Below are 16805 nucleotides of genomic sequence, written 5' to 3'. Positions count from 1 at the left end.
ACCTGTGCCAGCAGCCATCATATTGCCCCCAAGCCCCAATCTGTACCTGTGCCAGCAGCCATCATATTGCCCCCAAGCCCCAATCTGTACCTGTGCCAGCAGCAATCATATTGCCCCCAAGCCCCAATCTGTACCTGTGCCAGCAGCAATCATATTGCCCCCAAGCCCACAGTCTGTACCTGTGCCAGCAGCCATCATATTGCCCCCAAGCCCACAGTCTGTACCTGTGCCAGCAGCCATCATATTGCCCCCAAGCCCACAGTCTGTACCTATGCCAGCAGCCATCATATTGCCCCCAAGCCCACAGTCTGTACCTGTGCCAGCAGCCATGATATTGCCCCCAAGCCCACAGTCTGTACCTGTGCCAGCAGCCATCATATTGCCCCCAAGCCCACAGTCTGTACCTGTGCCAGCAGCCATCATATTGCCCCCAAGCCCACAGTCTGTACCTGTGCCAGCAGCCATCATATTGCTCCCAAGCCCACAGTCTGTACCTGTGCCAGCAGCCATCATATTGCCCCCAAGCCCACAGTCTGAACCTGTGCCAGCAGCCATCATATTGCCCCCAAGCCCACAGTCTGTACCTGTGCCAGCAGCCATCATATTGCACCCAAGCCCACAGTCTGTACCTGTGCCAGCAGCCATCATATTGCCCACAATCTGTACCTGTGCCAGCAGCCATCATATTGCCCACAATCTGTACCTGTGCCAGCAGCCATCATATTGCCCACAATCTGTACCTGTGCCAGCAGCCATCATATTGCCCACAATCTGTACCTGTGCCAGCAGCCATCATATTGCCCACAATCTGTACCTGTGCCAGCAGCCATCATATTGCCCCCAAGCCCACAGTCTGTACCTGTGCCAGCAGCCATCATATTGCCCACAGTCTGTACCTGTGCCAGCAGCCATCATATTGCCCCCAAGCCCACAGTCTGTACCTGTGCCAGCAGGCATCATATTGCCCCCAAGCCCCAATCTGTACCTGTGCCAGCAGCCATCATATTGCCCCCAAGCCCCAATCTGTACCTGTGCCAGCAGCCATCATATTGCCCCCAAGCCCCAATCTGTACCTGTGCCAGCAGCCATGATATTGCCCCCAAGCCCACAGTCTGTACCTGTGCCAGCAGCCATCATATTGCCCCCAAGCCCACAGTCTGTACCTGTGCCAGCAGCCATCATATTGCCCCCAAGCCCACAGTCTGTACCTGTGCCAGCAGCCATCATATTGCTCCCAAGCCCACAGTCTGTACCTGTGCCAGCAGCCATCATATTGCCCCCAAGCCCACAGTCTGAACCTGTGCCAGCAGCCATCATATTGCCCCCAAGCCCACAGTCTGTACCTGTGCCAGCAGCCATCATATTGCACCCAAGCCCACAGTCTGTACCTGTGCCAGCAGCCATCATATTGCCCACAATCTGTACCTGTGCCAGCAGCCATCATATTGCCCACAATCTGTACCTGTGCCAGCAGCCATCATATTGCCCACAATCTGTACCTGTGCCAGCAGCCATCATATTGCCCACAATCTGTACCTGTGCCAGCAGCCATCATATTGCCCACAATCTGTACCTGTGCCAGCAGCCATCATATTGCCCACAATCTGTACCTGTGCCAGCAGCCATCATATTGCCCACAATCTGTACCTGTGCCAGCAGCCATCATATTGCCCCCAAGCCCACAGTCTGTACCTGTGCCAGCAGCCATCATATTGCCCACAGTCTGTACCTGTGCCAGCAGCCATCATATTGCCCCCAAGCCCACAGTCTGTACCTGTGCCAGCAGGCATCATATTGCCCCCAAGCCCCAATCTGTACCTGTGCCAGCAGCCATCATATTGCCCCCAAGCCCCAATCTGTACCTGTGCCAGCAGCCATCATATTGCCCCCAAGCCCCAATCTGTACCTGTGCCAGCAGCAATCATATTGCCCCCAAGCCCCAATCTGTACCTGTGCCAGCAGCAATCATATTGCCCCCAAGCCCACAGTCTGTACCTGTGCCAGCAGCCATCATATTGCCCCCAAGCCCACAGTCTGTACCTGTGCCAGCAGCCATCATATTGCCCCCAAGCCCACAGTCTGTACCTATGCCAGCAGCCATCATATTGCCCCCAAGCCCACAGTCTGTACCTGTGCCAGCAGCCATGATATTGCCCCCAAGCCCACAGTCTGTACCTGTGCCAGCAGCCATCATATTGCCCCCAAGCCCACAGTCTGTACCTGTGCCAGCAGCCATCATATTGCCCCCAAGCCCACAGTCTGTACCTGTGCCAGCAGCCATCATATTGCTCCCAAGCCCACAGTCTGTACCTGTGCCAGCAGCCATCATATTGCCCCCAAGCCCACAGTCTGAACCTGTGCCAGCAGCCATCATATTGCCCCCAAGCCCACAGTCTGTACCTGTGCCAGCAGCCATCATATTGCACCCAAGCCCACAGTCTGTACCTGTGCCAGCAGCCATCATATTGCCCACAATCTGTACCTGTGCCAGCAGCCAGCAACAAGCTTCAGAACTTTCCAGGCTTTGCAACGCGCCAGCTCTCTCTGTTTGAATGACGCTGTACGCACGCTATCCCCTACTGCGTATGCGTCACAGCGCCAGCGTGATAAGAGGAGAGCGCGTGCCGGCAAAGAGAGGGGCGGGGGTGCGCTCCTGGGTGAACAACACACATGCCAGAGAGGGTTGTGGAGGGCGGTTTTGGAAGGCAAAGTCCACCAAGGAAACTAGTTTTAATAAATGAAAAAAAAAATTGTTTTAAAGTGCGCCCCCCAGTGATTGCGCCTTAGGCAGGCGCCTACTCTGCCTACCCCTAGTTCCGGTCCTGACTAATGTTGGGTAATCAGGCCTTGCTCACATTGGTATTCCAAATCATCTCACAGGTGTTAAGTTGGTTTGAGGTCAGACCTGAATCTGAAAATGGGAGCACGCCCTGTCTCTATGTAAATTAGCTTTTCCCTCTGCTGCTGCTACTACCTGATGTACAGCCACATCAATGAATGCAGTAATGCAGTGTATATAGAAGAAGGGGACCCAGCACACACCAATATTTGCTGCTGTCATAGCTATATTGCGCCATACGAAAAAAGCACTCTGTGCAGGCCAGTAAAACTCTTCCAATAGAGTCTCTGCAGACCATTTCTGTATGGAACTTTTTTCATTGTACATGGGGTTATCGTGCTGAAACAAGAAAGGGCCTTTCAAAAATTGTGTGGAATTGCCATGTATGATAGAGGAAGACCAATGTCAATGTTAATTGGAACAAGTGGTGGATTTGTACTTTTGCCAGGGGTGTATTTAGATCCGGTGCCGACCTAGGCATCTAAATATGCCCTTACGTTGTTATGCATGATATCACTCACACCGACGTAGCAGAAGTGACGTCACGCGCACTGTGACGTTACTCCCAAAGAGCGTCCCGACCCCCCTATCCTCTTCGCCCTCCAGCTCAGTTGCCGGATTTCCTTTGGAAATCAGCAGTTGAGGCTGGAGGCTTTTTTAAAATAAAAATAAATAAATAAAATACATGCACCTGAGGACCAACCCCCTAAGGCTGCCGCCTTAGGTACCAGCCCTCGGGTGCCCCATTATAAATACAACACTGACTTTGGCCCCATATTGTATGTGCCTTTTTGTTGTAAAAATGTATCCAGCCTTTGGAAAATAAAAGAAAAACTATTATTATATGAGACTACACTAGAATTTCCTCACAGTAATTAAACCTGTAAACATATTTTGACTTTTCGGGTTAGTTTCGATCTTTGTTTGCTCCTTTGTGTTAGAATTTTAATTTTGCTTTTGATTCCCCTCACAATTTTCATTTTTTTAAAAGTTGTAATAAATTGAAAAGCACATTGCCAGACTTAAATATTTTACAGCTTCCGAACTCTGGTGACTTGTGGAGTGTTTACATGGATTACGACACCAAACGCTTGGATCCCTGGGAGCGAATAATCCCTTCTTTTAAATACAGCAACAATGTTCCATTTTTTAAAATGCTGGTTCCCACCACTGATACAGTACGTTATGGGTACCTGATGGAAAAGCTACTGGCTGTAAGGCACTCAGTGCTATTTACTGGAACCACTGGAGTAGGAAAGGTAGATTTTCTTTTGCATTAGTATTAGTACTCTATTATTTATTATCTATTATGGCTGTAACAACTGCAACAACTGGCTTTATCTGGAAGTCAAATAATATCCTCATATGATTTTTGATTTCTTTCTAAATGAAATTCTGCTTTTACAAAAACTTTGCACATTTCAAAATGTATTCATAGTTTCCATAAAATATTTTTGTTTTATTCAAGTCTGTGGTAGCTCGAGGATTGCTGAACAGAATTCAAGAAGAAGCTGGCTATGTTCCTGTCTACATCAACTTTTCAGCTCAGACTTCTTCTTCTCGCACTCAAGAAATAATTGAGTCTAAACTGGAGAAGAAAAGGAAAACTATTTTAGGTAATGAATTTAAGTAATACATGTTTGTTTTAAAGGGGCAGTATATACCCTTGTTCAACATTGACTGCAATAAAAAGTGCTTGTGCTTAACATACATTTTTTGTGTTTAAAACAAAACAAGAAAAAGTATGTTTTTGTTATACTACTATAGTTTATATAAATAAGCTGCTTTTTAAGCACAGGGGGCAGCCATTCAAGCTGGAAAAAGAAGGAAAGGCATAGCTTACATAGCGTATAACAGATAAACTCTGTAGAATACAATGGTGTTTTACAGAACTTATGTTATCTGCAATATAACCTGTACCCCATGTCTACACAGCTATTTATGCTATAGCAGTCTTTCTGAAACAGAGCAGATCAACATTACATAATATTTTAATTGCTTTGATACATTTTTTGTTGTTACTGGGCTATTCGTTGTTGCTCCCATTGACTTAGCTATCTAAAAATCACAAACTGCATAAGAAATATTTATTTTTTTGTCAATACTACAACAGTTTTTTTTTACCTGTGGTAAAGAATGTCTGTGTATGTAAGTGCAAGCATTTAAGAGGTATAAGAAAATTTTTATCATGAGATATCATGATACTATTCATGAGAAGGAACTCTACAGCTGTTTACTTGTATAGAATTTTGGGAGGCATATTTATCAAAAGGTGCTCTATTTTCACCCTTTAATAAATATGCCATATTGAAAGTGAATGACTAAATTGACTGCAATAAGCAGGGCTGTGGAGCCAGAGTCGAGGAGTCGGAGGCAAAAATTGAACCGACTCCGACTCCTACTAAATTTAAATGGGAATAAAAAAAAAAAATAAAGCAAGTTTAAATGTCCCAATTCACAAACAGTCATAATTAATTACTTTTCTGCTATAAAAATAAAGCCCAATGCACACAGTGCATAAACGAACACGTTGAGTGACCATGAAGCATGCTTTTCATGTATAAAATACATTAGCATATTAAAAACAGAGGAGTCGGAGTCGGAGTCGGAGCCCTGGCAATAAGTAACTTGGTAGGACAATTGTTTAGATAGACACAGATTTCCAATTTTTGTTTCAAGACGGAGATGATATATTTTTCCACAAGATGGCACTAAAACATATATTTTCAATTACATATATCTATGTGTGTGTTTTGCAATCCTTTGTTGCAAAGTGTAAATAATTTTTAACTAAAACTTTATTCTTGGACATTATACGGTTAATTCACTAAGGTGCGATAACGCTTATCGCATGCTTTTTGCGTTAAAATTGACGCAGAAAAAAACATGCAATTCACTAAAGTATTATTGCATGCGTTAAGTCGCATATCGTGTGCGTTAAATAGCGCGCAACCGCATGCGTTAATTTTACCGCATTTCGTTAATTCTCGCGCAGAAATAATACTAACGCATGATTCACAAACACTTAGACGCACTAAATATCGCATTAGTCTATGCGAAAATTAACACCTACTTGGGGCAGGCGGTAATTATAGAAAAGTACAGTTCATGAGCTTTTGGCAACACAATAAGGACTTTGCAGTGTGATTTATTCAAGTATGTGTTGGCCCTAGAGTAATGTAGCCTCCAGTTTGCAGGGAAATGTTCATTTTCAAAACAAAGTAGTTTTATGTACGTAATGGTGTGTATGGATAATATGGCCTGCACGTGATAAGTAGCGCACGTACGTTATTTAGCGCGTGCGACAAGTAGCGCGCTGCGTTAATTAACGCGCATTGTGTCAAATACTGCACGAAAATAGTCTTTGCAACTTAAATAACGCAAACAGCATCACGTCTACATTAATGCAAATATCCTTTTAGTGAATCGTGCGTTAAGAAGCGATAAAATTTTCAACACGTGCTATAAATAGCGCTTGTTTAATCGCACTTTAGTGAATCAACCCTTATAGATTGAATTTTATTCATTTAAAAACAAAAAGAATACAAAGTGAAGACTGAACACAGCAGAGAAATATTAAAATAATACAATAATTTTAAATCCTGTAAATAACATTACACATCTTGAAAACTGAAAACAATAAGGGACCGTTCATCTATTTTACTAATTGTTATTGCAGAGAAGAGTTGACGGGTATCATATAGTCATGCAGGTGAATACATTAATTCAAGTTATAAAAGCAACATGCCGTCTGATTATATATTTAGAGATTAACATGGGCATTCTGAGACATGTACAGCTACTGCTGTTTCCTGCTGTAATACTCTGATGGGGGTCATTTACTGACAAGAATTTGAGTGCTGTATAATCAGATTGATCAGCCTAGGACCCTAGGACCTTTCCTTGACTAATCATCTTACTACATGCATGTTCAGCCTGTCTGGCAGTCAGACATATGTAACTTAGTAGGTACATTTTTAAGTAGAAGTAGTATGAGATTTACACATACAGAATCATTTTTCAGCCTCTGCTTGTTTAGGTACACTTGACAAAATAAACTTTAAACTTAGACTTTCCGCTATTAAGACCATGATTTTACCGAAAATTCTGTACCTATTCCGGACAATCCCGATTAGGATTCCCAACAAATACTTCATTACACTACAAAAATCAATCTCAAAATATATATGGAAAGCCAAGAAGCCTAGAATCCTGTTGGCATCACTCTCAAAAGGCAAACTTCAAGGAGGACTAGGTTTTCCTAACTTTAAAAAATATTACCAAGCCTCTCACCTAAACTTCATACAACGTATCTTTACAACAACAACTCAACCACAGTGGGTGAGACAAGAAAAGGATATAACCACATTATCCCTTCTTCACCTCGACGAACTTATCTGGATCCCCCCAAAACTAAGACTAAAATCTATCAAGTCCTTCCCTACATTTCATGCTTCAATTACGGTCTGGGACTCAGCCATACATTCTGACCATCTAAGCCTCGGTCTTCATCCTAAATTTCCTCTCTCAGCTTTCAAAGGGATTATCCCAAATTTCAACCCAGCTCCTTGGCTCCAGGCTGGAATAGATTTGTGGGCGAACATCCTGATCAATAACCAACTACCTACATTTCAAATACTTCGCACTAAATGGCCTCTACCTTCCAAGTCATTTTATATCTATCTTCAACTATCAAGTTTTTATAAAGCAAATCCTTACTGCAAACCCAAACAACTATCTGCTACTCAGCAAAAAATTACTTCCCTAACAATGGCTGGAGCACGAATATCCCATTTCTATGCGGCAATTAATGACCAGTCCTCTAAACCACCAGGGACACATATATCTGCATGGGAAAAAGACCTCAATTTATCAATCGATCCAATAGACTGGAATACTGCTTTTACACTGATTATGGCCTCAACTAAATCTGCTAGACTTTTGGAACCCAGCATCAAGTTGATGTATCGCTGGTACCTAGTTCCATCGAGACTGCACAAAATTTTTCCACAAACAGCATCTAAGGAATGTTGGAGAGGATGCGGCCAAGATGGATCACATGTCCACATATGGTGGGAATGCCCCAAACTTGCCTCATTTTGGACCCAAGTGTTCGATCTAATTAATAAAGTTCTGGAATGCCCAGTTCACAAAACGCCCTCAACAGCCCTCTTAAATTTGGACCTTGACTTATTAAAATATTCTCAAAAACGTCTGGTAGTACACTTTTTAGAAGTGGCGAGACTACTAATTGCCCAGCGATGGAAAACGGACTTACCCCCAGCTATTTCAGAGTTAGTAAATTTTCTAGACCTCACTGAAAGGTTTGAATTTTTTGACGCCAGAAATAGAAACTCTTTGGGCAACCACCATAAAAAGTGGTCCCCTTGGAAACACTTCAACGAAGGGTAGACAAAGAAACAATTATATCATGCTTAACGTAATGTACAGTCTAACTATAATTTAATAATGTCTGCTTCCCTGCTCTTTCCCCCCCCCTTTTTTTTTTTCCCCTTCTCCTTTTTTCTTTTCCCCCTCTTAGCCTTACTTTTTTCTTTTTCCTTTCCTTTTTTTTCTTTCACTTATCTTTTTAAGATTCTGCTAAGTGTCCCTTATATGTCCCTTATGTGACAAAAGGAATAACTAATGTAAAACTCAAGGCCTAAGCTGAAAGTTATGAAACTAATAACTTGTATTAAGGCCAATATGTATGTTATATGTTGTTTTGATAATATTTTATTATGAAAATAAAAATTTGTTAATAATAAAAAAAAATAAACTTTAAACTTTATATGTAAATGTAATTGCTATTGAAAGCACCTTCCATAAAAGTACATTTTTACTGTGCTGTTTGAAATATGTATAAACTATTTCTCTTACCCTCTATTTCATAGTAAGAGAACATACTTATAGAATTCTTTGTGCTATCTTATGCAGGTGCTCCAGGTAACAAACGAGTTATCATATTTGTTGATGATTTAAACATGCCAAAATTAGACCGATATGGTTCGCAACCCCCCATAGAGCTGCTTCGTCAGTACCAAGATTTTGGAGGATTTTATGATAGAGAAAAAATGTTTTGGAAAGAAATACAGGTACTGTTTTACAGCTTCTATCTTGTTGAAATGAAACTAGTAATTGTGGCGTATAATAAGCTGAAAGTACATTTGTGATTTACATGATTTTCCTACAATTCCTTGACAGCCTAAATGATCAGAACAGCAGAAAGAGGAACTCCTCTCCCTTGCTTATCTCCCAGTGCACTATGCACTAGCTGATAAGGGGCTTTCACACATGACTAGGTCAAAATCAGTTGACAATCCAACCAATCTTCATCTTTGTTTTATGCAATTTTTTCTCATGTGTATGGCTAGTTAAAATAGGTTTGTATGATTACTGGGGTTGAGCTATGTCATTTGTCCCACAATCCTTTTGTAATTTTAAGGTATCCCTTGCACAGGATCTCAGTCAGTCTATTCCTTACCATAGACTCAAAAAAATTGTAACAAGTAGATCATTAGCAATAGGTTAGTGCTGTCCAACTTTTGTGGTACTGAGGGCTGGAATTTTTCTGGCCTACATGGGGGCGGGCTAATAATGGAAGACCACTCCCCTTTTTAAAAGTGCAGCCACTTCAAACCACACCCATGTTATCACAAGAGCTTTTAAGACCATACTCACATTAATAGTGGTAGCGCAGCAAAAACTGAAATGGTTGGTGCTCAGTGCTAGGATATCACCCTTCATTCATATGTGAAAGAAGTTTATTATGTCATATTAAGACATACCCTTAAATCCATATAACTCCTCCTCCCCAGTGGATAGCATAGCAACCACCAGCACATAATTACACATCTTAGGGATTATATAATGACTATTTTCAAATGCTAACAAACTCCCAGAACAAACCCCTGCCAGGTTCACCTCCCACAGGCAGCATAGAGCAGGTACAGTATGGCACACACAGGTAGCATAGGGCAGAAAGATTATGGCACACACAGGCAGCATAGGGCAGGCAAAGTATGGCACACACAGGCAGCATAGGGCAGGCAGAGTCCGGCACACACAGGCAGGGTAGGGCAGGCATAGTATGGCACACAGGCAGCATAGGGCAGGCAGATTATGGCACGCACACACACACAGCATAGGGCAGGCAGTACATACATTGACACAATACTGGCACTGCTCCTAGAGGTGTGACCAGGTAAACAATGTGGGTACTTACGGTTCTGAGTTGTGAACAATGCAGGGACTAAAAGGTTTGAACAATACAGGGATTTAAAGGTGTGAACACTACAGGGGATTACAGGTGCGAATCATACAGGAGAATTACAGCCTGAATCTGAGGTGTAAACAATGCAGTGGGGCCAGTTAATCTCATTACTCAATACTGTTTAAATCTTACACAAAGGTAAGCAGTCACAGCAGCCAGACAAAGTGGGGGGCCACACAAGGGGGAGGGGCACAGGCCAGATGCGGTTTGACAGCACTGGGTTAGATCCTTTGTGCCTACCATCCCATGTTAATTAGCTCATAGCAAAACAGTAGGATTATAAGCCTTAAATGTAAAGGCAAAATATTTTTGTGTAGCCAGTAAAGTCAGATGTAAGAGTACATCTTCTGTGTCGGACTTCAGGGAATGACACCAGCTGCTCAGTTTGCTCCTCTCTCCCCCTCCCTTCTGCTCTCTCCCCCTCCCCTCTCTGCTATGTCAGTTTTATCTCTTTATAAAATAGCAAATTAAAGATGGCCGATAAACATGACCAACTCAGCCCAGTACCAGGGACAGATTTAAAAGTCATTTTAATCCTTGAAGCTGTATAATTTTTTAAAATGTTTCAGGTAATCAATTCAGCCACTATCATATAGCTGAATAATTGCAAATAATTATTAGAAAGTAGTTGACATTTGAAAAAGAAAATGGATTGTATGTCATCCAAACACAGATGACATTTGCCAAAATCAGTTTTTATATGTGGAGAGCTAATTTCTTAGCATTAATCTCGCTTTCCTAATGACTGTGAAGCTGAGCCAGAGATGTTTATCCTTTGGCTATTCAGCAGCAGCAGCAGCAGTCTACAGCTGAGTGAAGAATTCAAAGTGAGCTAGGTATACATGCAGTAAGAACATTTTATAGAAGGGTGTAATTGCAACTGAAATGTAACCCAAGTAGATAGTCTTGCACGCAGGACTATTTAAAAGGCCCATTTATCAACATTCTTTAGTGGTTTTAGTGGCTTTAAAAACCATGAACAAATTTATTTTCACTAAAACCATGAATGCAAAGTAATTTATTAAAGCAGCTAATGTAAAAAGAATATATAACCTCAAGATCCTTGCTTTCACAATAATTTTCGTGCGCTTACAAACAAAAAAAAAATCACGAAAACCTCTAAACCCACAAATTGAATACAGATTGTTACAATTTGTCTAGGGCAACTCATATTGATGTCTACATGACTTTGTCCGCATTTAGTTTTTCATGGTTTTTAAGATGAATAAATTATGAATTTTCCATGGGTTTAGAGTAATTAGTATATTTTACAATTTTTTGCACGATTTGTGTAAAGGAACAAAATATGAATGTTAGTAAATAGGCCCCTTAGTTTTATTCTAAAAGTCACTCTGATTTGGACAATTCCACCTTCTTTCTCTTACTGATGTCTCCCCGATATTCTGGGGCCATTGGGAGGGTTTATTGTATAAAATTTGGAAGGATGGAGCAAACATATGTGTATAAATGCATTTTACTTATTATTATCCATATATTTTCTGAACATTTTATGTAGTGTTCTTTCTATTTATTATGGATACTAATAAGTGAACTGGCTATAAGAGACATTTCTTAAGAGCTTCAATTTTTACACCACAGTTTACAAAAAACCAGTGAAATTATAAAGCTTTGAAGTGGTGACATAATCGTGTGTAATAAATTTGCTTACCTTTCATAATTTTACTAACAATGCCAGTTTCTGTCAGTGCTTTTTGTTTCCATTGTTTATGTGGACTTTAAAGGATATGTAACCCCCCCACAAAAATTCTAATTAGTGAGCAGCCTTGTTGAAATCTTTAAATACCGCTCCTGTTGTTCAAAGGATAATAGTAAGGCTGCAGCATCAGGATTCAGGATTCCTTCTCCTCATTTAACCCACTCGCCCCCCTTTGGCTCTTGGCTAACTGAGCATGCTAAGTTCTTCTCAACTCAGGTTATAAAATACATCCTCTAGTCTAGTAGCCAATAAAGAGCATGACAATGCTGGTTTCCATAGAAACTCTAGCTGTGCACTCTTCTGGGGAAATATGCTTCTTCTCCAACCCTCTCCTGAGCTCAGCTTAACCATTACATTGCTTAATCCAAGAAGAACTTTTTATTAAAGTAAATTTTGGCTATGTAAGTTTCAAAATTAATTTTTACAAGTTTTGAAAGTTTCTGGCAAAGCAAAACGCTATGGACTCATTCATCACTTGTTTTAGGAAAATGTGATGTGGTGCTGCCAAACAGATGGGATATATGCAATACAAATGTGTGGGTGTGGGAGATGTGCCCAACTTAAATACATGGTAGAAAAATGTAGGGCTTACATGTCCTTTAAAAACCATTAGTAGGCTTTAAAATATGAAATATTTAATTAATACTGCATTATATATATATATATATATATATATATATATATATACAGTGGCTTGCAAAAGTATTTGGCCCCCTTGAACTTTTCCACATTTTGTCACATTACAGCCGCAAACATGAATCAATTTTATTGGAATTCCACGTGAAAGACCAATACAAAGTGGTGTACACGTGAGAAGTGGAACGAAAATCATACATGATTGCAAACATTTTTTACAAATAAATAACTGCAAAGTGGGGTGTGCGAAATTATTCAGCCCCCTTTGGTCTGAGTGCAGTCAGTTGCCCATAAACATGCCTGATGAGTGCTAATGACTAAATAGAGTGCACCTGTGTGTAATCTAATGTCAGTACAAATACAGCTGCTCTGTGAGGCCTCAGAGGTTGTCTAAGAGAATATTGGGAGCAACAACACCATGAACCATGAAGTCCAAAGAACACACCAGACAGGTCAGGGATAAAGTTATTGAGAAATTTAAAGCAGGCTTAGGCTACAAAAAGATTTCCAAAGCCTTGAACATCCCACGGAGCACTGTTCAAGCGATCATTCAGAAATGGAAGGAGTATGGCACAACTGTAAACCTACCAAGACAAGGCCGTCCACCTAAACTCACAGGCCGAACAAGGAGAGCGCTGATCAGAAATGCAACCAAGAGGCCCATGGTGACTCTGGACGAGCTGCAGAGATCTACAGCTCAGGTGGGGGAATCTGTCCATAGGAAAACTATTAGTCGTGCACTGCACAAAGTTGGCCTTTATGGAAGAGTGGCAAGAAGAAAGCCATTGTTAACAGAAAACCATAAGAAGTCCCGTTTGCAGTTTGCCACAAGCCATGTGGTGGACACAGCAAACATGTGGAAGAAGGTGCTCTGGTCAGATGAGACCAAAATGGAACTTTTTGGCCAAAATGAAAAACGCTATGTGTGGCGGAAAACTAACACTGCACATCACTCTGAACACACCATCCCCACTGTCAAATATGGTGGTGGTAGCATCATGCTCTGGGGGTGCTTCTCTTCAGCAGGGACAGGGAAGCTGGTCAGAGTTGATGGGAAGATGGATGGAGCCAAATACAGGGCAATCTTGGAAGAAAACCTCTTGGAGTCTGCAAAAGACTTGAGACTGGGGCGGAGGTTCACCTTCCAGCAGGACAACGACCCTAAACATAAAGCCAGGGCAACAATGGAATGGTTTTAAACAAAACATATCCATGTGTTAAAATTGGCCCAGTCAAAGTCCAGATCTAAATCCAATCGAGAATCTGTGGCAAGATCTGAAAACTGCTGTTCACAAACGCTGTCCATCTAATCTGACTGAGCTGGAGCTGTTTTGCAAAGAAGAATGGGCAAGGATTTCAGTCTCTAGATGTGCAAAGCTGGTAGAGACATACCCTAAAAGCCTGGCAGCCATAATTGCAGCAATAGGTGCTTCTACAAAGTATTGACTCAGGGGGCTGAATAATTATGCACACCCCACTTTGCAGTTATTTATTTGTAAAAAATGTTTGGAGTCATGTATGATTTTCGTTCCACTTCTCACGTGTACACCACTTTGTATTGGTCTTTCACGTGGAATTCCAATAAAATTGATTCATGTTTGTGGCTGTAATGTGACAAAATGTGGAAAAGTTCAAGGGGGCCGAATACTTTTGCAAGCCACTGTATATATATATATATATATATATATATACAGTATATATATAGAGCTCATACACATTTGCATTTGTACCTTCTCTCCATTGTGGTGGATCTGCTCTATGGTGACAGTACTGACAGAAGTGCATCTAAACAATAAACACCCATAAAAATGTACCTTATAAATATGCATCTTTGTGTCCCAAAAGCCAGATAATATACAGTATCCATTTAGCTTAAAGTTGGGGTGGGAATTTGTTTAATTTGAAACAGCTGCATTACTAGCTAGTTTTGGCCTTAGTCCCTTAATATGCCATTGTTCTGTTTAACCAAGTTGTGCTTGATGTTTTTGCCTCCCCCAGGATGTAACAATTGCAGCTGCTTGTGCTCCTCCAGGCGGGGGTCGCAATCCGGTAACTCCACGATTTATAAGGCACTTCAGCATGCTATGCCTGCCAACACCCTCAGAGCACAGCCTTAAACAGATTTTTCAGGTCAGTGCTTTGGAAGAAATAAAACTGATGTATGCACTCTAAGATCTGGCAGTTTTTACTTATTTATTTATTTCCCAAAAGACAAAATATTGCAGTATAAGTTCAGTATTTAGCAGCCGTACATATTTTAACAGCAGCAGTGGAAAAAATATCAGTTTAAAAAGTTGCACTCTGAACTGACATCTGCTTTTTCTTGAATTAGCACAGAATAAAATTATTTAACAAAGAAAATTGTCAGTTAGAGTAAAGATAGTGAAATAGAATTAAAGATTGCTCACTAATATGAACATCTACTTTTATGCAGCTATCCAGCCTTGTCAGTTTCACTGTTTCCAGCTCACTGAGAAGTAAGCTATAATGCCTCAATTGTCTCTTCCCATCTCTGTCTACCTGGAACCAGATGGTCACTTTTGAATTGTTCATTGTTGATATCTATTTTATTCTTTAAAAGCTGACAGATGGAAAATACACATTCTGTTACTGGAGCTATTAGATGATAGCAGATGCTTTAACCATCACACTGTTATTTACATTGGCCAAGATAGGGCAAAGGCCTTTCCCCCAAGAATCTTTGATTCCAACATACATTATTATTTGTAGGTGAAACACAAAGCAATATCCTGTGCTACATGCATTTTCAATGGTTTTAAAGTTATTTGTCAATATAACTACTGTCTGTCCCTTTTAATTTTCTTCCCTGGTAGAAACAGTGCAGCCGAAGTCAGGTGAATAACAGACTCATAAAGAAAAGTTCAAGGCTGGCTACAAAATCAGTAGGGCAGAAAGTAACAGAAAAGTACTGCATTCAGTTGCAGTTACATTTCCTAAATGTATTTAAAAATCATAAAAATTATATATTGCTATATATTGCCCTGCCTCTATGACACAAGCATACAGATGGGGCAGGCAATTACTTTCACTTTCCATTCAGCACTTTCTAGATGTCATTGCACTCCTCACATTCAATTGTGTATAAAATAGCCTGTGAGCTACTTTGTGGGCCCATGGGCATGGGCATTAATACTCAATTCTGGCACATATGCAAGTTTTTTAGGATGATATTCTACTTGCCTTAATAACAGTTCCCACAAAATTGCACCTGCCTGTAAATAAAGTTTATTTTGTTCAACAAAGGATTTAGAATGATTTCTTAGGGTGACAGGTCTGTATATATATATATATTTGTAGCTGTAGTATATATTTATGGTCAGTATTTCAAATACATGTAAAGTAAGGGCCTTGTAAAAAAGTTTTCTTGCGCTAATTGTACAGTATTTGCATGTATGACAAGGAGTGTGCCTCTGCTCAAGCATTTGTGAACATACAGGTATGGGATCTGTTATTCGGAAACCAATTATCCAGAAAGATTCAAATTACTGGAAGGCCATCTCCCATAAACTCCATTTTAAGCAAATAATTTTATTTTTTAAAAATGATTTCCTTTTTCTCTGTAATATTAAAACAGTACCTTGCACTTGAGCCCAACTAAATAATAATGAATCCTTACTGGAGGCGAAACAATCCTATTGGGTTTATTTAATCATATTATATTATTATTATAATACAATTATTATAGTATAATAATTAATACATCATTATAATGATTTTTAGGAGTCTTAAGGGATCCATTCTGGATAAAAGGTCATATACATACAGATATCTTCTTCATATACAGTATACATAAAACATTGATTCTGATTTTCACACTATAAAAATCTTTAAAATATTTTTCTATTTATCTCTTCATATATTTATTATTATTATTATTATTATTACTTTTTTTTTTGCTTTCTCTAGTCAATCCTTAATGGGTTTCTGGCAGATTTTCCTGAAGCTGTCAAGCAGGCTGCAACAAATATAGTAGATGCAGCGGTGGAAATTTACCACAGAATGAGCATTGATCTTCTCCCGACTCCTGCCAAATCCCACTATGTATTTAATTTACGTGACTTGTCAAAATGTGTTCAAGGTAAAATGTTTTCCTTTAAAGATATAGTAAGTACAAGAACCGAGAAAGTTTAGTATATAGTCTCAAATCTAAAAAATGGTACACAACACGTCTTGTATAATTTTTGTCAGACCCTTTAAAAAAATACTTTTAGGGTCATTTTTGACTGCAAGGGCAGTGTGAGAAGTGCAGTTCACCATGGTGTGGGTGCTGTGACTGACATGTATTTTTGACATGTATTTTGATTTAATTTCTGTCTCTC

The 16805-nt window shown here is 40.4% G+C and overlaps 1 protein-coding gene across 3 annotated transcripts in view; it reads left to right on the top strand.

Annotated features, from left to right (window-relative positions):
• dnah6 (dynein, axonemal, heavy chain 6) overlaps positions 1–16805 on the top strand; it is a 158292-nt gene that overhangs the window by 72912 nt on the left and 68575 nt on the right. For all 3 annotated transcript variants that reach the window (XM_031903411.1, XM_031903410.1, XM_031903413.1), the window contains 5 exons: positions 3877–4098; positions 4308–4455; positions 8777–8934; positions 14464–14595; positions 16393–16564. In XM_031903411.1, the coding sequence (XP_031759271.1) occupies positions 3877–4098; positions 4308–4455; positions 8777–8934; positions 14464–14595; positions 16393–16564 (832 nt within the window). The remainder of the gene's footprint in view (positions 1–3876; positions 4099–4307; positions 4456–8776; positions 8935–14463; positions 14596–16392; positions 16565–16805) is intronic.

Source organism: Xenopus tropicalis, chromosome 1 (genome assembly GCF_000004195.4).
Source record: "Xenopus tropicalis strain Nigerian chromosome 1, UCB_Xtro_10.0, whole genome shotgun sequence".
Lineage (NCBI taxonomy): Eukaryota > Metazoa > Chordata > Amphibia > Anura > Pipidae > Xenopus > Xenopus tropicalis.
This window is presented reverse-complemented; position numbering and strand designations above follow the sequence as displayed.